The following is a 22,488-nucleotide window of genomic DNA, read 5'->3' on the forward strand; positions in this document are numbered from 1 at the left end:
TAAACTATAAACACTATACTTTCTTGAATTGCTGCAACACATTGGCAACTTGAGGCCCGCTAACCATTCTCTACATAGAGCAAAATACTTGCCGTAGCTTTAGGGATCCCATTCATGCAAAATGGACACAAATCACTCGTAGACGTGCAGTAGACCATTTTGAGAACATTTATTGAAAAGAATGAAATCAAGATAAATCTGAAATACAATCCTCAGGAAGAAAGAAAATGAAAATAAATAAAAAATAAATTATAAAGTACAAAAAATGTCCAAAATGTACATCTCTGCCAATAAAAACAACACATATACCCCAGATGAGCCTCTTGCTGAGGTGCGGGAGCTGCAAATAAAAAGCACACCAGATAAACCTGTAGTGAAAGAGCCGACATACGTTGAACTGTAATAAAAAGTTTTACCAACATTATATTTTCATTCAGTTTGGGTATCAACTTTTATTATTTTCTTTATTCATTACAAATAGACACATTTCCCTGAGGAAACCACATCCACATGAGGCTTCATATACTCAGTGGCTGACTCAATCTAAATGCCGTTCGATGGTTTGTTTAAAATACATGAAGTGAATAAGAATGCTAACTGTCAACAGTCGGTATATGTTGTACCTGTATAAGAGCATAGAGGTTTCAGCATGAAAGCCATTGCTGTGACATAGCTGTGTCAGGATAAAAGGCAAAACTGTAGCGTAGAAGACGAGCAATAGTAGTTTTTACACTTTGCACGTCATTAAATTGATGAATTTTCTGTATCAAGGTGCACAGTTATGACACAGCTGAGACTGAATCATCATAGTCACTTCTACAATAGACCGCTGATATCAAGCAGCAACGCACATTCTCTTTGCCAATTACATTTTGAAATGATCTTTAAAAAGTTCTAGACAAAGTAAGTAAAATATGTACACTGGATGATCGAACAGAAAAGTAACAAGATTGTCAGATGTTGCTCGAGTTCTGAATTCGCTGAGAGGAGGCGACAAATATAAAGCAGTTGATTTCCCTTCTTGTGTCGGGTCCTTGGTATTATACAAAGCATTGAGACAAAAGATAAACAAGAAAAGCTGAGAAGTCGATGCTTCAGGAACCTGCAGAGACAAATGTTTCCACTTGGTTCTCCAAACTCTTGCGTAGATGTGCTGCATTGTGTTTTACCCCAGACAGAACAAATATTGATCCAAGTGCCCCAATCATATGTCACAATAACTGATTAAAATTGTGAAATAAATGCCCAGGATTCATGCCCAAATACGGAAGATCCAAGCTAATGCAACTCCATAACAAAAGTGAAAGTACAAATAAATCCAACAGACAGTACAAATCAAAAGTAGACAGACAGACAACTGATTGTAACACAGTACCAAAATAGTAGAAAAAGATACACCAGCCCTTTGATAATCCAAAAACCATACATTTTGTTTTATAACTAAATCTTTTGACTTTTAAGCACACACTAGAAATGTACATCTTATATACACACAGATAGAATCCAACCTCTAATATTATTATCACTTTTTAAAGTCCACTTCTGCTGAGACAAATCAGGTTTGACAAAACTGAACACAGGCTAATATTAATTCTTTTTTTTTTTTTTTTTTTTCAAATAACCAATACAGATGTGATGAAAAGTCTTTGGAAAAAGAATCAATAACCGTAGTATTGCATTACATTTTGTTCTTTACGCAACATTCAGTTTTAGCCTCAGTAGGTATTTAAAGAAAAACAAAACCTGAATATGAAAAGAAAAAGTATTCAGAACTGTAGAAACCCATGTGGCCTGTGTGTTTGACAACATATCAGAATCTTTCTGCAAATTGGCACAAGAAAGTCCATTTGAGCCACGTTATGCATTTCTCACCAGATTCATCTACAGCACTATATATATATATATATCTATCCTTCTTCTCACGCTGACAATTTACCCACAAAATACTATAACAAAATACTTTTGCTCATCAAATAAAGAATGTCACATATCACATTTGAGCTCGTCATAGAAACCGTATGGATCCAAAGTTTCATATGTAATATTACAAGCATCTCGATAGACGATGGCTTTTAGGAACTACGCAACTTCAGACTCGTTATTACTGATATTGAGGAAATCTGTTGTGATTTTGTTTCCATATGAATAAAATCATTAATAATCGATGGACAAGCTAAATATGATGTCATGTGTCACATAAGACAGCGCTGTTACCAGATGTTTGAGGAAGAAATGTGCTTAATTTTGTCAGGGAGGAAGAGTAACATTACATTTAGTTCGACATTCTTCTAACATGGTGTCCTGTAACCACTTATTAGCACTCTGAAAATATTTTGGGACACACTATTTGAAATCATTAATATTAAACCGTACAATTCATGAAAGGCAGGCTGCTAGGCAGAGTATACAGTTATGCTGATATTGAGAACCAGCTGCATGTGTTGGCATCTTTGCTTGAAAGTGACAGTCCATCCTTAACTTGCCTTTTGAGGATCAAACACCATCTCTGGTGGCTGTAAAACGTTTGTTTTCTTCTCCTTCCAGCGGCTGTGGTCAAATTCAATTCAATTAATTAGAATGATTTCCAATAGTACCAATTTTCATGGCTGGAAAAAGTAGCAAAATGCAAATAAAAATTCCTCAATCCATTCCTGCAGCTTCTCTGCTCACCATCTGTTAGCTCAGTATGCCATTATTGTAATCTAACTGAAAGGGATAGTCCGGGTGTTTTGAAGTGGGGTTCTTTGGTTAGTTCGGATTCACCAAAGTCAGATAATAGCACAAAACAACTAACCGTTCGAGGCAATGGTAGACCAGCAACCTCCGTGTTCTGTGAGGTAAAATTACAGTTTTTTTTCACCCCACTTCAAAAATACCCAAACTATCTCTTTAACAAACTGAATTTACACAGTCAGGCTGTTATTGAGGAAGAAGCAACACTTTTTTTACAGCCACCTTTACAGCCACCTTTAAAGAGTGAGTGAGTGTTTGATACTTAAAGAATAAATTTTTTGGGAGCGTCACTTTCGATGTCAAAGAAAGAGCAGTGAACATAAAACATAGCCCTTAACTCTCTATGCAGGTAGCCTATGTTTAATACATGAATACTTAGTATATATGGTAATCAGCATTCATCATATGCAGCATGTGTTGTTGCATGGATGTTTTGAATGTGCAGCGAGCTGATGAGATGCACAACGCCTTGCCTTAATTTACTATCACGCTTTTAATCAGTCTTCCATAGGAAGAAATTTTGTTTTTAAAGAAAAGAAATGTACTGCTAGCTTTCTGGAGCCAATCTGACACGAGTTTGTAAATGTAGGATGCTTTGATTTGTATGTTCTCATGCATGCGATTAACTGTCCACCATAACCAGCCAGTTTCATGCCGTTTCTTGTGCAGATTTTTTTTTTTTTTTAAAATAGAGATTTTAATATAAATGTTCCTTAATTCTACAGTAATGCTGTATTTGTAGTAATATTTCTAGTATTGCAACCATCAAGTCCTCAGAACATGAGGATAGGGAGATGGCCTCATGCAAGTGTTGGTATGTTTTCAGTCGCCTGTCTGATGCTGACAGGACGTGGCTCATAGATGCAGAAACATGAGATTAAAAAGTTTATAGCCACGCTGGCGAGAGTGTAAAGTTCATTAGACACTAAAAAACATCTTTAAATGCACGAAAAGTAGAGACACGTTTGCTGTTAGATCTTTACCACAAGGGGAGCGCCAGAGGAAAAGGCCATGTTGTTCCCTGTCAGACTTGTTAGCGTGGTATGCTAACACTTGCCATGCTGGTGGTATGGTAGCATGCTATGTTAGGATTAATATCAAACTATAGCTGAGGTTGATGAGAATTCAGTCATTAGTTTCAGAGGTATCCTGTTATGAAGTGTTGAATGGTTGGTGGACGGACAGACCAATGGATCCACTAGCATGCCTAAAAAGCTGAGATGAAACTTGTCTTTTCGTTTGTTGTTTTTTTTCTTCAGTTTTTTATTTTTCTACATAATATCTTTATCAAAAACCGTAAAGGTAAACTCTGACAAACACAATGGAGATCCTGCCACAGGTCCCAGCCTGTGGTTGAGAGAGGATGAGCACATCTGTCTCCCTCACTGTTCTCCTTTAAGTCCTTTACTTTTTACAAGCCGTGATGTTTTGGATGAAACTTTTGGCCAAATTATGAAGGAAATGCAACCTCGGATTACTTTCTGAGGTCCATCACTTTGTAGTGTCAATCATCAATCTGATGTATAATGTAATGTATTTTGTGATTAAGGCCTGCAATTTGAAAAACACACTTTCCCTAAAACTATAACTTCAACAAGTAATTTTCTCAATTTCCGAGGGTTTAAATTAAAAGTGGCCGGGGATTTACAAAAACTTGATTACGTGTCCTGTCAGCTCTGACAAAACGGGAATATTTTCAGACTTATTGTGAAGTTTCCGAATCTTTAAAATCTAGAAATGTCCCATCTAATTTTCTATACTTGTCCAGACTTCTATCGTTGGCTCTCGACAGCCAATCAGCTTATTTTTGTGTTTACTTGCGAATGTGATTAGGAACTTCTGCCTGAGGTGTGCTATTGAAGTTGACTGAATCTGCTCCAAGATTCCTAATCTTTGACAACTCACAGTGTGCTTGAAAGACTATTTAAATACTGGTCTCAAATGAGTAATTTCAGTCATCCCTGGGGGTCCATGGTAAGCTTGAAAGCTTTTTGGTTATGATTCTATGCTCTCTAATGAGTGCTTGCCAGGTGCTGATGCTAGCTCATTAAAATGACTCTCTATATATGTACATTAGCTGTATAAGACCACTACATAGTAGCAATCAGAGCCCACACCACCTACAGCAGGTTAAACCTATGAAACAAGTTGCTGAATGTCCTAAAAGTGAGGTGATGGCTGCTCAGAAGACAAATATAAAGTGGACTTGCTGTTGCTTTTAAAAACCGTATGATCAGATCATACAGAGTTGAACCCTTTCTTCCACCCTCTGCCTAAACTCTTCCAGACTCTATCTTTTCTTACTCACCATTTAAGAGTGGGTCGTACTTTAGAGGGCCAAACTACAACCCTTCTTCTACACTAGCATTGGTTGCATCCAATACTGTACTTCTCCTTAGTCTATTTTTTCAGTGATCATTCTGAAAGGCTCAGACATGATATTAGGCTATTTTACGAGTTAAATTGACATCTAGTACTGTGGTTGCTGATGGAATCTGAAGACGCTGTTGCATGACATTCCTGACAGCACAGCTCTGAAGTTGAGTGGGACTCTCTTTTACACCCATTTCACGCAGACAAAGTGAGGGGTCAATGTACATATTCGACCTGACTTATCAGCCCAGCCTGGGTTGAATGCTGCTCAGCTTTGGTGAACAGACATTGCAATAAGGAACGGGAATTACATTAAATGTTCCTGATGTTGTATGACATTTAAAGACAAGCAAGAGAGACCTGAGAGCGCGAGTGGTTGAGCCAGAGAGAGCAAGAGCACAGAGAAATGAAACGTTATTTGGTACTCATGTGTAATCTTAAGGTTTTTGCAGCAACGTCTCTGGAAACTACAGTATTAGACGCAAGTCTCTGTGAACCGTAACGACAAGCAATTATCCTGGGACAATTTTCTTTGACTAGGTTGAAGGTGCGTTCACTGAACACGCGTCGTATGCATACACCTCCCCTGTATGAAAGGGACAGATTAGGTACTGTGAGTGGCTGTGGGGGGGTGCTAGGAGTTGATCATGATTTGATAGGTGGAGCCATTTTCTGGGCGGGACTTGGCTTCAGTGGTGGTGGTTGGCTTTGGAGGCCAGTCGGGGTCCACACTGAGCTCCTGGGCCAGATGCATGTAGCGAGCCTTGGGTGTCATCTTGCCTGGGCAGCAGAGCCGGTACAGACACTTGTACGCTCGAAGATCAATGATCCCCTGAAAATACCACAACCCCAAAAATAAACAAATAAATAAAATAAAAATACCAGAGAAAAGGAGGAAAGGGAGGGATGAAAGGTTCCATGAACTGGTGTCGTATTTTGTTCAGGTTTTCTAAAACCCTTTTACTGACATGCTGATATAACTGTTGCATGCAAAATATAAAAAGTGTTCATGCATGCAAGTCATTCAAAACAAAAGTCAGCATGATAATATTTTGAAGGAGTGGGCAGTAGACAGCTTAAAGACTGAGCCCACTCCCTAAAAACAAGCTCATGGAGTCAAAGATCAAACAAACAAAAGGATTCCACAGCAGATCTTTACAGATTAAAAAAATAAATTAGTTAAAATTTCTCCTTAAAGGTTATAGTTTGGGTGTTTTGAAGTGGGGTTGTATGAGGTACTGATCCATAGTCAGTGTATTACCTACAGTAGGTGACGGTCGGCAAGACCCTAGTTTGGAGAAGCAGACAGGAGTTATTGTAAGGAAGCGTAGCCATGTACAGCTGTGGACGGGGCTGGCAGCAAAACAGATTTTTGGCCACCTAAAAGAAAGGTCCACCTAAAAAAATCAATATCAGTTGACGTGTACGCTATAATTAAAATCTTTTCACCGTTTTACCTTGCCATCAGACAGCCCTTTCCAACGGGGAACTGAAGTCGTTGTATCCATCTATGCTCTCCATTGAAAAAAACATGAATTTTACCTCGCAGAACACGGGGGTTGCTGGTCTACCGCTGCCTCGATCGGTTAGTTTGTGTTATTGTGTGACTTTGGTGAATCAAAACTAACCGAAGTCACACAATAACACAAACAAACTGACCGGCCGCAACTCCCGTCTTCTGCGAGGTAAAATTACTGTTTTTTTCTCAATGGAGTCTGGTGGCTTTGGCGAGAGCATAGATAACGGCTTCAGTTTCCTGTCGGAAATGTACTGTATAGCTGTCTCCCGTCAAGGTACACCGGCGAAAATATTCTAAATAAGCAAACACTTGAACTGATATTGACCTTTTTAGTTGGGCCTGTCTTTTAGGTGGCTAAAATACATTTTGCCGCCAGCCCCCGTCCACAGCAGTACATTGCTTTGCTTCCGTACGGTAACTCCTGTCTGCTTCTCCAAACTGTGGGCGTCCCGACCGTCATCTTCTGTAGGTAATACACTGACTATGGATAAGTACTTCATACAACCAGACTTCAAAACACCTGAACTATTCCTTTAACCTTGCTTTGATTTTAAATATACTGTACTTGATAGGAACAACTGACAGTGTTGACTGACAGTTATCTAGGAATTGCTCTAATAGGGAAACTAAGAGCGCAGCAAATAGAGCTTACCTTACTAAAGCAAGGCGGTTCTATGGTGGTTTCTAAAGGAGATGATCAAGCTTCAAAATAAACCAATTACTTCCCAGTCATGTACCTACTTATCTCAATTTAAATGTATTTAACAGTGAATACAAGTAGCTCTAAATTTGAAGATAGCTTTCAGCTTCAGCAAGAAAGTAAAGTAAAGAAAAATACTTGTCTGTAAGAGCAGTTATGAAGCTTATCTCAAAACGGAGCCAGAGAACAGAATGGTTTGGAGATGTAAAACTGCAACTTATCAAGCCCCGAACAGAAGGCCCGTCACGAGACGTAGAGGACAGGTCAGAATGAGGCTGACGTCTCGCACATGCATGTCTTGGTTAGAAGTTACAATAGAAAAAGGTGCGCTCCGTAACATTAGAGAAGGAAGTGGGGACAGAGAGAGGGAACACCAAACGAGTGAAAATTAAAGGGCGAAAGAAGAAATGTCAGTTTTTCCCAACCTGTGGTGTCGGAGCGGCAGGAGTGATGCCAAAGCTGCCCTGTTTGTCTCGGCTGAACACAAGCTTCCATAAGACGATGTCAAGGATGAAGGTCTATGGAATAGCGCAGTGGGGCAGGGGAAAGAATTACAGAGAGGCTAATGTAATTTATCATAGCTTCTGCATTGTATTTTGCACAGTGGTCATCAATTGTTTTGCAGAGCCACAATGTATCAAAGCTTTAAGTAATCATGTGTGGCAATTTTTTTCTTCCATCAAGTTGTGTGTTGTTAATCATCAGATGTGAGGTTAAAATGAAATCAAACAAATTAGTAAGAAGAGAGTGTATTGATACTATTGTCTCAAAACACTGAACATTTTTGATTATGTGTAAAATCCTTTTAGTTGATTTTTTAATTCATTTAAAACGGTGAAAGGAATTTGCACTGGAAGTTTAGGAAATAGCATCATCTAGGGTGTCTTCTAAGCAGTGCATGTATGCAAGGGCAGTCATCTAAAAGGAAGGCAGAGGCGTAGTGATACTGCTCCACTGAGTGTGACAAGCCAGCATTAAAGCAGTCAATTATTTTCTTACAGAGCATCCGTCTATCCAAAACTACACGGACAAACATATGCTGTTTAGATGATTTTCAAAAGCCTAACAAATGTAAACATTTCACCAAAAAAACGTCAAGTGTTAACTATTACAGATACCATAGTTTGTCTCTTTTTTCACTTTACAACATACACTCTTCTCACAACACAAGATTGATCCTGCTGTCCAGCTAAATGAGACAAAGATGAGCACACTGCATGAAAAAACAAAAGACTGTACATGAGAAAAACATCTACTGTTGCCATGTGTTTGAAGTGTGTGCCTTACCTCCACCACAACAGACACAGCAGCATTGACTAAGATGATGAGGAAGAGTTTTACCCTCCATTCAAACGGGACGCAAACAATCTGTACGGAGAGAGAAAGAGATACTCCAATGATGACCATCAGAGGTTATTAACAAGACAGCCTGGTTTTAGGCTTTATGTGTCTGTAACACTTCAGTTCGGCACATCTTAATGAAACTGCAGACTCGGACATTATATCATATCAAAATATTAAAAGAGTATAGAGCTCGGCGTGATAAAACAAGCTAGTCAACACCAGAGCTGAGTAAAGTGGTATGTGTCTTGTACTTGGCATCTTCTTACCTCTAGAAATTCGTCAATGCCTTTGACAGGATAGAACATGATGAAGACCAGGAAAAAATACAAACTCAAGGCAGACAGCACAAAAGGCCCTGGAGAGAGAACACACAAACAAATTTATAACATCTAAAAGTAACATTTTAACTATTTTAGGACAGATTTATTAAGAAGCAAGTTTCTTACAATTCTTGAAGCTCGGCTGCCTGAAAGGTTTGCCCTTTGAGAAAACGATGGCAACAACGAGATACTGGAAGGAGGAGACATAGAAGAGGCTGGTGTTCTCGTAGTTCTTGATGTTGTGGTCGTCCCATTCTGTGTCGTTGTGGTCGGAGACGTTAATATGGGCTGAATGGTTGCAGGCACTGGGTGAGAGGAGAGTTCGGTTCAAGAGCAATCAAATAACATTTTCAGTCTGAGGTCAAAATTAGAGATGTGCATTCCAAGCAAAAAACGATTTGAAAATCACTGGGAATTAGTCGATTATCATTCGAAATTTGCTCACTCTGAACTTGGTGTCCACGTTGAGTACCAGGGCTGCTGTCGGACCCAAAGGAATGTGATGGTCTGGAAGCCCAAGCAGATGAGGATCTGGGTCAGCACAGAGAACAGCAGAGGCCCTGAGATCAGACCTGATGGGGGACGACGGGACACCAGTTCTTTCCACGCTGGGTTCAGACTCACTGAAGAGGAGCAGAGGGAAATGATGATGATGGTCAGAAAGCAGACATTGTGTGGGTGAGAAGAGGCAGGGAAATAAAGATAAAAAGGCGCCCTGATAGCTCAGTTGGTAGAGCGGGCGCCCATATAACAAAGCTGAGTCCTAGCTGCGGCGGCCCGGGTTCGAATCCAGCCTGTGGCCCTTTCCGCATGTCGTCCACTCTCTCTCTCTCCCCCCCCCTTTCCAAGACTCTATCCACTGTCCTGTCAATAAAGGCTAAAATGCCCAAAAAAAGAACTTAAAAAAAACATCACTGTTTCTTATACTTACTGGTGAAGACAATAAGGAGGATGATGGCAATATCGATGAAGAGGAACTGAAAGTCTCCAAGGTTACTGAGGATCTAAGAAACAAAAACAGCACAGATCAGAGACTGGATTTCTCATTAGCTACAGCTGATTGTGGAAGCAGCATTACATACAGAGTAGAGGAGGGTGACACTGATGTACTGGATGATGCTGTAGAGGGCCATGAACTTGAACACACAGAAGGAGGTGATGAGAGCAGCACGCCCCTCCCTGTGAAAGCAACAAGTAACATGTCATGTAGCTATAAAAACACAAATTGACATAAAAAGCCTTTTTCAATTAAATTTGTCTAAGATAGGTGAATTTAAAAAGCATGGGGTGGTTTTCTTGTGTTATTAAAGTGTAAAAATTAAACCCATTTGAGGTAAATTAACGAGAAAAAAAAATAAATCACAATTTTCTGGAAAAAAATTCGAATATTCTGAGATTAAAGTCACAAATTTAGCCACCATCTGAATTTTGTTGCACTTAAAGTAGTGTTCTTATGTAAGGATGGCCTCCGAGCAAAGTCAAGGTCCTGAAAGAGATATATATATATTTAACACAAGAAACCACCCCATGCAAATTCATCTATCTTATGTTTACAAAATAACACAGATAGTATATATATATATAGATATATCTATATATATCTATATATATATATAGATATATATATATATATATAGATATATATAGTATATCTATATATATATATATATATAGTATAGTATATATACACTGTTTATATACACCGTACATATATATATATATATGTCTATATATGTCTATATATATATATATATATATATATATATATAGACATATATATATATATATATATGTCTATATATATATATATATATATATATAGATATATAGATATATAGATATTGATATATATTGATATGTATTGATATATATATCTATATATATATAGATATTGATATATAGATATATATATATAGATATATGTATATCTATATATATATACGGTGTATATATACTATCTTTCTGTGTTATTTTAAAAACACAAGATAGATGAATTTGCATGGGGTGGTTTCTTGTGTTAAAGTGTGAGAATTGTACCCAAAACTTCACAAAATGAGTTAGAAAATGAACCACTAGTTCGAGCAATAGTTTATGCTTCATTACCGCCACTAATAAATAGCACATAATGACAACAACGTTGTGCATCCTGGTGCTTTGGAGGTAAGATGCTCCATTTAGGTTTTATTCATCACTTTTGTATTTATTTATAGTGCGGTACACAAATAAGAAGAAGGAAAGACAAACCTGATGAGGCTGGGGACACAGGAGATGTTGGGGGTCTTGGAGGTGAAGGGAGAAGCTACCGAGGCCTCGAGCTCTGACAGAGAGATGCCACCATGAGCCCTCTTCAGAGCCTGGGTGAGGAAAGTGAGAAATATAAAGTATGTACAGACTGCAATCAATCAATGTCCATGTCAACCTGTTATTGTCACATTCATGGTTACTTTTAAAGTGGCTGTACATACCCCACAATCATTTGCTCCGTCTCCGCACATCCCCACAAAGTAACTGTGAGCAAATAAAGAAGAGCAGTCACTCTGTGCTTAATGTTACCATAATATATATATTTATTATTTTACAGTTCTGACTGCAGGCTGGTTCTACTGCTGCTGATTATTTAAGACTCTCTCAGTGGCAAGAAGCATATATCGTGGATGTAATACTTCAATACACTTCAGACGACCTGTCAAAGTTTTCATAGCTACATCATGTGTTCGTCAGTAATACTCACTCTACGCCCTGCAGCGCCTCAATGAGTTGGGTCTTCTGGTCCGGGGCCATTCTTGCAAACACTGTCCCATGCAGCACCAGCTGTACGACAGAACACGTGATCAAAACAACAGAAACATCAGGTGTCATGGAGATGACTGCACCCAAAGAACATTAGGAGCAACTTTAACATTTCTACTCCAGTTACAGAAAAGTTTGGTCTCTTTTAAGAGACCTCATACCTTTTGAAGCATGTCAGGGAAATGCTCGGAGATGACGGCAAACGATTTTCCGTTCATAGCAAAGTGGTACAGCTCTTGTGTTTTGGGCTCATCTACGTGACACACATCCTCCAGACCGATGTACACTTGCTGTTGGAGTAATGAAAGCATGGATTAGAGCTAAAACATTATAAGGGACTTCTCAGACTGTGTCGATAACAATTAATACATTTTATGTTTTGCAAAGGTCATATTTTATTATTCAGCTGTTGTATTGGATTGCATTATGTAAACAAATGTATTTATTTGGAAGCCAGCGAAGCATTTCTTCGCAGATTAAACCAGGTCGTTTCAAATTTTCTTCTCTCATCCAAGTATTAAAAAACCTTTTTGTGTACTCATCTTATCAGTAAATCACTGGCATAACTTCATGATTGATGTGATTTAAAACTAGTTTGGTAAAGATGCCACTGATGAGACAGCACACCTTTAAAGACAACGCTTGCATATTTTTTTAGTAAACAAGATAACCTCAAGTTTATATACTATATTAAGCTACTTACAAGTATGTTACATTTTGCTTGGCTCTTATTTGATCGACAGTAAGAGGAAATGGGAGGTGATGTGGGACACCTCGTCATTAAGAGCAGCCAACTGACCTAAACAATTTCACTTTTTTGGTTTCAGAGACAGTTGAGACACGAGTGTGTATGCCCGCGTGCAGTCTCTCATTGTGGGTGTGTGTGTGATTGTGCAAGATTTTTCATCGCTTGCTCTTTCTCTGTGTGTGTGTGTGTTTTGTGTGAGTGTTAGCCTCAGCCCCATCGCCTCACCTCCAGGCGAGATGTCCTGCTCGGCTTGTCGGCGTATCTCCAGGTGATCTTGGCGGCTTGTCCTTCATGGGGAGGGAGGGCATCAGCTATGATGACTGTGTCTTGGGGAGGGATCATTCCACAGTCCCGGGCCACAGAGATGGCTGTCAGCATGTTGTCACCTGGAATGTGAATACATAGCGTGTCGTATTATGCATTTTTTCTCCACTGAAAATGCATTACTTCTTTTATGATGATCAGCTTGTATTATAGATGGACAGATACTGTTAATACAGTGTCTAGCTGAGACACAATTCGTTCTTTGTTTTATGGTACTCTGTTCTTCCTTCATTCTCTATCTTTCTCACAAATACACATGCATTATTACGATTTTATCGGATTGATTCCTCGACAACCCATATTAATATTTATACAGTGTGGGTTTAGTACATTCTGTGACTGATGGTAGGGTGGTGAATGGGAACAGGAACCTATTGTCCTGGAACCCTATACATAAAGTAAGTTTGGGGACATTTGGAGTAAAAGCCCTGACACACTAGGCCGACGGTCGGCCATCGGTGAACGTCTGAGGCCCTAGTTTCCACACCGTTGACTCTAGTCGGCCCGTGTCGGAGGTTTTTCGGCCGATTCAGCAAGTTGAATCGGCGGCGGAGCCCGTTGGTGAGAGAAATTACTCAGCTTAAGCGAATCAGTGCACAAGACAAGAAACGGAACTGAGGAAAGCAAGCCAACGAGTAAGGTCGAGAGGAAAAACACAGAAGGCTCTTCTCATGTTTCATCTTCATCTCATCTGATTGTTCCAATACACGGATATTTTCACAACGACATATCCATCTGGAATGAAGCCAAGTGGTGAGTGAGAGTGGTGTGAATATCGTCAGCAAACGCCGCTTTGTTTCATGCACGTATCATAACGGTTTGTATATCTTCCATCCTAGGTCCTTCGGTTTCCCTTTTTGCATGATGAATACAGACTACCACCACCTGCTGGTGTGGAGAGTTACTGTAGTCTTTGTGGTGTGTTCTAGTGCAACTTTTTGGCCGAGACACAGGTGACGGGAGGCGACGCAACAGTCGCAGCTAGTTCTTTGAGGTCGGTTTGGTGTGTCTGGGCCTCAAGAGGAGGAACCCAGTTTCTAAAATGGTGCCTAATACTGTATGTGTACATCATGACATCATGATTCAGCTTCGATGGAGACGTTTTCAGTCTTTTCTTTTAAGGCCTCTGAAGCAATCCTCAGAAGACAGGTGATAAGGACAAAGCTAAGCAAGGAAGAACAAATTTAAATCATCTGGTGGATATTGGAGTTCATCTGTGCCAGTTACACTGAGCAGCCTAGAAACGTTATTAGTTGAGATTACAGGTAGAGCTGAGTAAATACCACAGGGATTGCCAATACACAGATTACCAAACTCATTATGCTGCCTGTGTTACATCAGTGCAAGAGTTTTAATGAGCAACTACAGACAGAGAGACATGAAAGGATTGTGTTATGTGTGATTGTGTGTTATGTGCACTGTATGTTTTCATTTGCACATCATATTGATGCCACAGGTGGTTTAGTTAGAACCTGTGTAAGTGTGTGTGTGTGGTCTTACCAGTAACCATGACTGTGCGGATGCTAGCTTGGTGAAGGTCCTGCAGCACCGCTGGGGTTTCTGCCTTCAGCTTGTTCTGCATGATGATCAGACCCAGGAACTCCATGTTTGCCTCTATGTGATCCCTAGTTCAAAGGAAAATAAAACGTGCACATTAGTACTTATGTCATACATTAGAGGAATGCAGGCATGACAGTGTGAAGTAGCATGTTAAAAAAAAGCAGTAGCAATCCTTAGCTTGAAGTTCTCTGGATAGGTTTGAAATGAAGGTCAATGGCAACAATGTCAATAATATACAGAACGCTACCTGCTGATGTTCTGGACTTTGTGCCAGGTGAGTCTGGATTCAAGTCGACGATGAGCCAAAGCTATGACCCTGAAACCCTGCTTGGTGTAGCCCTCCAAAACCTCTCCAAAGTCTTCTGGCACTGCAAAGACAGAGAGACATTGAAGAAATGAGTAAAATTAGAGAGAGACAGACAGCAAGTAAAGACGAGACGGGCTTTCAGTGGTTCCCTAGTCTGCAGCCGGACATAATTATCGGCTGAAATTCCATTATAACAATAACAAATTATTTTTCTTACTTATCTGCAATAGTATATCGGCCACCAAATGTATCGTGCATCCCTAATAATAATACTGTTCACCACCATAGCAGCTACAGTAACTAGACGCCTCACCTGTCTCTCTCTTGCAGAGACTGGCCACCACCTCTGGCGCCCCCTTCATATAGGCATCCATACGTTTCTCCCCCAGCAGACGAGCCACCACACACATCCTCTGGAGCGCTGAGGAAAAGGGAAACTGGCGGACGATACCGATCTCATACGTCGACTGCACATCCACACCCACACAGACACACACAAAAACAAATAACAGTCTTTACCTTTATGACAAGGAGATGATGAAAACTAAATATTAAATGTCTATCACGGATAATGCTAATAACTACTTACAAAATTACTATTACTAGGATATTGGGTAACATAAATGTTGGTTGACAAAATCATGATACCTATTACAGATTAGATCTTCATGTTTTTTTTTTTATACTGAATAATAAGCAAATTTACGACACAAGTTGTGTGTGTCAAGTGGCAATCTCGAAAATTCTCATTTAGATAACTGTCTGTTAAGTCATCGATTGTCGAATGAAGTACCACAATGGTGATTGAGCCTAAGGCTCACTGATTAAAGTACTGCAATATTTACATATTTGCACTATTATATACTGGGTGTCTGTGCCGACATTCCTGGGAAAAAATCCCGTATTACAGTTTTTCTCCATTGTATACACACACAAAATAGAACGATGCACATAATTCTGAAAACTTGACGCTCATGTATCAACAAAGACTGAAACCTTAAAATCTTAACTGACTTTTACATTAACTGGCAACATTAGTAAGTAGAAGGCCACTATTTATGCTCAATTTTACTGCTCGTTAAAATCTAAACTATTCATTTGGCGTAGGGGTTTCACGATATGCCTGTATTGACGATAACCGTATTACACATATGATAATATCGTGTAAATAAACCATTGACTCTTACAATGCCGCTTTTGTACAGTAATGGTTACACACTCTCTCTCCACCGCACTACACTCGTATTTTGAGTTTAATTAATTTGCCAAAAAAAGAGACAAAACGCACAAGAGACAAAGTTAAAGATGAATTTGACTGAAAGCATTATTATTATTTTAATTTTCTATAGCTATCGCAATAATGTTGTTATTGTGAATTCTTTTGGCCACGATAATAGTGCATTAGAAATCTGATATCGGGTGGGGGTGGTGGGAAGGAAGCAGGCAACTTACCGGGAGCTCATACAGTTCCTAGAATAAAAAAAAGAGCAGAGTGGGATGAGTCTGTGAGAAACACAATGTCAAAACAAATAAATCAATCATTCACATATGTTTGCGATAGTGTCTATTTATGTTGCGTTGAGGCACAAGAATATGTTGCTTTTATATATAGCCAATATACTAAAAACTATATAAAAAAAAAAAGTCAGAACAAATAATAAGTTGAATGATCAAAACCACACTCCAGCTCTAATATTTTATTAATATCATTAGATTGATAGATCTGTATATATTGCTGTTCATACCATGTCCTGCTCTGGTAAGACGGCAGGCTCTGGGGGCAGCAGCTGTTTTGGGGGTCGAACCACAGTGGGCATGATACGGTTGTGGAGAGCCGTTTCCTCCTCAGTGGCCTCCTCCAGGATCTGGGCACACAAAGGTTTAGAGAAAATAAGGTTCACAAAAACGTTGATGTAAAAACAGTAAGATATCAAGAATGTGTAAAGACATTTGACATAATATCTTTTAGATTCCCTCTCTCTCTCTCTTTCTGTCACACACTGGTGACCAAACACATACAATGGATTCCAAGTGACCATTTGTCTCCATACATCGTTTTAAGGGCAGTCTGACTAATCACATTCCCACTGTGCTGCTGTCTTGACCAACATTATGCTTTTGGATAGTCACAGAACAACTCACCCAGCCTGTAGCCTCAAACATTTTGAGGTCCAGCGGATCTCCAGACAGCTGGCCCTCTATTTTGGTGAGAGAGTGGCAGGTGGCCATACAAGCCACAAACTGGGACTTGACAAGATTTTCCTTGTATGCATTTTCCTCTGACAGCTGGAAACTGGAGAGGCAGAAGAAACAGGAGGCGGATGAGGAAAGATGTTATGCGCAGACATATAAATGGTGGAGTAAGAAAAACTTTATGATGTGAGAAGTATATTTCATGATGAGAAGGAAAAGCAATGGATTTCAAGGACTTGGTATAGTAATGGTGCATAATTACTGTATGTATGTATGTATATTTATACCACTGATTCATGCTACAGAAAGATGCATATAGTTTTTCTAAACATCATAAACACACTATCAATAACTACTATTCTAAATTTGGGTAAATAAATAATCATTACTCAATATTCCTGCACTATGTGACGAATAATCATATTACTGTACATAATAACACATTTCATAAGTGACTGGTTGGTTGAAGATCTCTTCTGATATCTAAATCATTTCACTTGAGTTGTTTGATACACAGCCACAACCCAATCATCCAAGTTCATCATCAGTGAGATTTCAGCTTTTACAGGAATCTGATAAATACCAGTACATTTCCACCAGGTAATCAGCAACGCAATACAAGCTCAGCAATGGCTAAACAAACACAATGACTTGAGATTTCTTTGGGATGCAGCCAATATGTATTGAAACAGTTCCACTATGTTTAATAAATTAAAGTACAGACAAGCTCACCTGCCATTCTCAACCCTCTGGACTCCCCATAGGTCTAATCCATCTTCTGTCAGAGTTCCAGTCTGTAAGTAGGAAGAAAGTAAAATCTTAGAAATAAAGTTTGATTGAATGGAATCAAATAGATAATTATAATAGATAACATAAATATCAAATCCAATTTCTCAGTTACTCAAAATGTTCTAGTCCTTCTATTGTTCAGATCACTGTGTGGTATATTTCTATATTATTTGTTTTGTTTTCAGGCATGTACTTTCTTGTTGGCCTCCAGAAAATAGACATCTCTTCTTTAGTGATATGCAAGGTTAGAGCTGACTAGGGATGTCACAAGAACCATACTTCAGTACCAAGTCGACCTCAAGATTCTGAAAACGTGACGGTACTCATTTTTTCTTCAGTACCAGAGGTACCGTAGGTACCGTCTGAGTTCGAGACCAACGATGTCCCAGGGACTATAGAGAATGTGTTTGGGATGCAATAAACTCACTATCAACATGTCCAGGGGACACACCCTATTTTTGTCCCTGATAATGCTACATTGTGAACAACAAATCTGTTTTGAAATCGGCAGGACGAGAGCTATTTAATGCTAGCCGTTAGCTCCGTGCAGGACTGTGCTGCTTACCGGCTGCTAACAGCTAACGTTAACTAGCTCTGGCCCTGCCCATTTCAACACAGATTTGTTTTTTCAAAAACCAGTAAGCAAACGGTAATAAAGGAGTGTATGTTAAGTATCGACTACTAAATTTCTGGTATAGTGACATTCCTACAGCTGACTACTTGAAGAGCAAAAACAGCAATAACACAACCACTAGTACTCGCCTTGTCAAAGCAGACGAGGTTGAGTTGACCGCAGATATTAATCCTCTGTGGGCTGATGCAGAAAATGCCAAGGTGTTTGAGGCGTCGCTGGGCGTACACAATGCCAGCTGTCATGGCGGCTGGCAGCGCCGGTGGCACAGTGATGGTGATAATGTCCAGGGACTCGATGATGATGGTTTTGGCTGGCACCTGGGGCAGGCAGAAAGGAGAAAGTCAGGATACTTTTGCATGTTTGATAAAAAATCAGCACTCCTTAAACTTGGTAAGGATTCTCAGTTCAGGCTCACTCATTTGTTGAAGGGGCTGTTAAAATCCTGGTTTGAGAGTCAAATATGTGACATTTCCCAGCATAAGCTGTCAAGAACCACTTTTGAAGTGAACAGTGTGGTACAGCAAAGTCTTGCTGGGGCATGTTTCTCCTAGGATTGTTCATGTTAACAACAAATCCAAAGCAAGGACTCAAAATGACTGATCCGCCAAGTCTGATGCTTATCTTACAACAACCCTACAATCACACAAGAAGCGTTACAGAGAAGGGAAAACTAAAGTCTCAAACAGTTCATGTTCTGCATCACATACTGATTCAGAAAAGCATTGCCACGCTGTTTGTTGTAGGAAAATATTTTGCGTACTGTTGTAGTGATATGGTCAATTATCAACAAATAAAACTGTGCCGCTCACGAATACGATTGTGTATTTTTTATGATCGTAACTCAACAGAAAGACAGAGCCAGTGATTGTTCATGGGACAGTATAAGATTTGATTTTCTTGCAGTTTGTGCGCTCTCATTTTTCCTTTAATCTGCTCGTCACCTCCATTATTACCTTGTTCATGATGCTGAGGACGATGGAGTAGACAAAGCCAATTCCAGCCACAGCCACCAGACACAACAGGAAGAGGTAGGCATCACGGTACAGCTTGAAGTCGGTGGGTTTCGGGTAAAGGATGGAGCGCACCAGCTGGCCTTTGGCTGTGCTGAAACCTGGGTAAAGAAGTTAGGAGATGTTTGGGTTGAAAGGGTTTTTCGATAATTGATCTTAAACTCCTTTCAGACATGGGCTCAGGTCAATGAACTGTAATGAACAAGGATTAAACTGCAGAGCACGTTAATAATATGGCTTCTTCCTGAATGAAAGGGATATTTCTGACCTCTGAAATTGCTCTTGTAATGAGCAGCAGTAGAACCTGTGATTTCTGTAGCTGGTTCTGCAACGTTACAAAGGCCAAATTCCAGGCCAAAGAGAGTTACTCTCCCCCACAGAAACACTGCTCCTGAACTACCTGAAACGCCATGCTCGAAGTACCGCCTTTTCTTCTGTGACGTGGCGATGTCACCATGTAACACATTTGCAAAATATCTGCCCATAATACATGCCCTCAAACAAAGCTAGTTAGAGCGGAGCTGGAGCGGAGTCTGAAGAGTTTGGTTTGGTTGACATTAAAATACGCAAACGTGTTCTAGTAGAAACCCAAAATAAAAGAATGCACCTGAAAATAAGCATAACAGGTCCTTTTTATCATCTCTAAATGCATATCCCCAGACACACACACCTACCTGTGCGGACCACCACAGCCTTGACCAGGTCGCCTGTGTAGAAGCGGGTCTGGATGACGTTGGTGCCACAGAAGAGTGTGTGTCTCTTGTGCTCCTCTGTGTTGTAGGCATCGTCAGCCTCCCCTTCCCTCTCCCCAGGCAAGGGGTTTGGGAGGTTGGTCTTTGTCACAGGAACGCTCTCACCTGATGGGGGGGGTAGACTGATATTAAAACTGGCTGCTGGGAGATTTACAGGAAAAGCATTTTGCCGTCTTCAGTCTCCTGTGGTTGGTTGTTAAGTTTATGTACAAATATTCCAACAGTCTCTCTCTCTCTCTCTAGTTACTTAAATTTTCAGACTTTGCTTCTAACCTGTGAGCATGCTTTCATTGACGATGCAGGTGCCGCTGACCAGCACGGCGTCACATGGCATGATGGTCCCATTGCTGGGGATGACAATCACATCGCCGGGCACCAGATCAGTAGACAAAATCTCTTCGATTTCTGCCAGGAAGGAGGAGGGGGGGGTGCAATGGAGGAGTGGAGAAGGTACATGTGTGCATTAAATACAGACAGGTGGAGCAGTGTGGGTGACAAAATAGAAGATAGAAAATGATGAGTGTGGAGAAAGGTGAAAAGTGTGTAAATGAGCCGTAGCAGTAGCAGATGGAGGGTGTGAGGGTGAGAAAGGAGATATTTTGTGTGTCAGAGCCCGAGTCTTGTTCAGCCCATCTCTCATTATTCACGCCTCTCTCGGCAGCAGGAAAAAAAGCTGAGGTATCACAAGCAGGGGCCAGTGCAGTAAATGGATGCATAAACAAAAGTATAAGCGGTGCACAAACAACCACAGCAATGTTTCTAACTGATTCTAAGCAGGAGTTTCATTTGTCTTTTGGCCAACACATGGAAATCATTTTAATTGGCTACAGCTGACACCTGATGACTGTCAATGCTCACGCATCATCTCTGCACACACTATCACCCATCAGACATACAAAAGCATGTGCAGAACTATTAAGAGTGCTTTTAAATGTATACATATGCTATGCCCGCTATCAAACACACATACTCTCTCTCTCTCTCTATGTCTGCATTGTCCCACCCTAGCAGCCATCTGGAGGACAGCCAAAGCAGTGTGACTGTGTAATTGAGTCCGGCCAAGCAGAGAAGCAGAAAAATGTCTACTGTCAGGTTTGGTTTGGAAAGCCCTCTTCAGAAAAGCAGGAGACTGAATAGAATAATACATGCTGTGTACTCTACAGAGGATATCTGCAAAAACAAAAAAAATAAGACAACAAATAAAATTGACAAACCATTGTTGGCTCGGCATACAGACACTCGGACAATACAGTGAGCTGCCACCATGTCGTGAAGCATGACGTATTGCTGGAAAAAAAGAACAAAGAAAAAAAAGATGAGAAACTTTCCCATTCCCATGACCACCACCGTGTGTGACTGCGAGGTTGTTTCCGTCAGAGTTAGGGCTGCGACTAACGATTATTTACATTGATGTAATCTGTTGATTATTTTCTTAGTTAATCGATTAGTTGTTTGGTCTAAAAAAATGTCAGAAAATTGTGAAAAACGTCAATCAGTGTTTCCCAAAGCCCAAGATGACGTCCTCAAATGTCTTGTTTTGTCCACAACTCAAAGATATTCAGTTTACGGTCATAGAGGGATTAAAAAAAAAGAAAATATTCACATTCAAGAAGCTGCAATCAGAGAATTTAGACTTTTTTTTCTTAAAAATTACTCCAACCGATTCATCGATTATCAAAATAGTTGGCAAATAATTGATTAATCGTTGCAGCTCTAGTCCGAGTTTGACTTTGTAGTCAGGGGACGCATCTGGCCTGTAGCTGCCGAAGTATCTTGCTCTGGATCAAAGTGTTGGGACAGACAAACCCATAGATGAACAAACAGACAGCTTAAGCCCTGTTACTGGCGGGGCGAAAAAATAATAATAACAAAAATAGCACAAAATCTGCAAAAACATGTTCTCTAAATTACAACTATATGAAACATAAGTCACAAGTCAGAGAATGTGAAATATAAGGGAATAACTGCTGAACTCCAAGCCTGTGTGTGAACATGTAGCAGCACATGGATATCTTCCAATTCAATTTAACCAGGTCATCACATAATTATGAGGTCAAATAAACCAGGCTCTGGATTGAGAAAGAGTCTCAGCATTTTGTGGAGCTCACCTTTTTGATGGTGTACAGAGAGGTAGCTATGGATATGATCGACATGAAGAGAATGGCCACAGCATAATAGTAATACTCATCGGCACTCCACAGGATCACACTGAAGAGCTGGAAGATGTAGAAAGGGTTGAGGACCTACAGGAGGAGACAGGGGAGAGGTATTAGTGTGGCAAATGCAGAGGTGAGAGTATGAAGACACCTCGATAATTAATTTAAAAACAGATGTCTACTGTACTTGAGGACATAACCAACATATTACCAGGACAATGAGGGGAAAAATCTGC

General features: G+C 40.0%; 2 protein-coding genes across 6 annotated transcripts in view; one reads left to right on the forward strand and one right to left on the reverse strand.

Moving 5' to 3' along the window:
- bmb (brambleberry) overlaps positions 1-22,488 on the forward strand; it is a 401,249-nt gene that overhangs the window by 112,405 nt on the left and 266,356 nt on the right. The gene's annotated exons all lie outside the window — the stretch shown is intronic.
- Positions 153-22,488, reverse strand: part of atp13a3 (ATPase 13A3) — a 43,123-nt gene continuing 20,787 nt past the window's right edge. Inside the window, exons 9-34 of one of the 4 annotated variants that reach the window (XM_074636225.1) lie at positions 22,205-22,339; positions 21,311-21,383; positions 20,370-20,501; positions 20,019-20,201; positions 19,288-19,445; positions 18,463-18,651; positions 17,644-17,705; positions 16,861-17,011; positions 16,464-16,583; positions 16,171-16,188; positions 15,032-15,185; positions 14,659-14,779; positions 14,352-14,476; positions 12,753-12,913; positions 11,941-12,069; positions 11,721-11,800; positions 11,455-11,497; positions 11,234-11,343; positions 10,072-10,168; positions 9,921-9,993; positions 9,435-9,612; positions 9,116-9,294; positions 8,936-9,024; positions 8,613-8,693; positions 7,751-7,843; positions 153-340 (exon numbers count right to left, since the gene is read on the reverse strand). In XM_074636225.1, coding sequence (XP_074492326.1) covers positions 188-340; positions 7,751-7,843; positions 8,613-8,693; positions 8,936-9,024; positions 9,116-9,294; positions 9,435-9,612; positions 9,921-9,993; positions 10,072-10,168; positions 11,234-11,343; positions 11,455-11,497; positions 11,721-11,800; positions 11,941-12,069; positions 12,753-12,913; positions 14,352-14,476; positions 14,659-14,779; positions 15,032-15,185; positions 16,171-16,188; positions 16,464-16,583; positions 16,861-17,011; positions 17,644-17,705; positions 18,463-18,651; positions 19,288-19,445; positions 20,019-20,201; positions 20,370-20,501; positions 21,311-21,383; positions 22,205-22,339 — 3,087 coding nt within the window. In that variant the 3' untranslated portion in view covers positions 153-187. Of the gene's footprint in view, positions 341-3,402; positions 5,939-7,750; positions 7,844-8,612; positions 8,694-8,935; positions 9,025-9,115; positions 9,295-9,434; positions 9,613-9,920; positions 9,994-10,071; positions 10,169-11,233; positions 11,344-11,454; positions 11,498-11,720; positions 11,801-11,940; positions 12,070-12,752; positions 12,914-14,351; positions 14,477-14,658; positions 14,780-15,031; positions 15,186-16,170; positions 16,189-16,463; positions 16,584-16,860; positions 17,012-17,643; positions 17,706-18,462; positions 18,652-19,287; positions 19,446-20,018; positions 20,202-20,369; positions 20,502-21,310; positions 21,384-22,204; positions 22,340-22,488 lie in introns of those variants that run through there. The other 3 variants (XM_074636224.1, XM_074636227.1, XM_074636226.1) reach the window with 3 other exon arrangements.

Source organism: Sebastes fasciatus, chromosome 5, assembly GCF_043250625.1.
Source record: "Sebastes fasciatus isolate fSebFas1 chromosome 5, fSebFas1.pri, whole genome shotgun sequence".
In the NCBI taxonomy this organism is placed as follows: Eukaryota; Metazoa; Chordata; class Actinopteri; order Perciformes; family Sebastidae; genus Sebastes; species Sebastes fasciatus.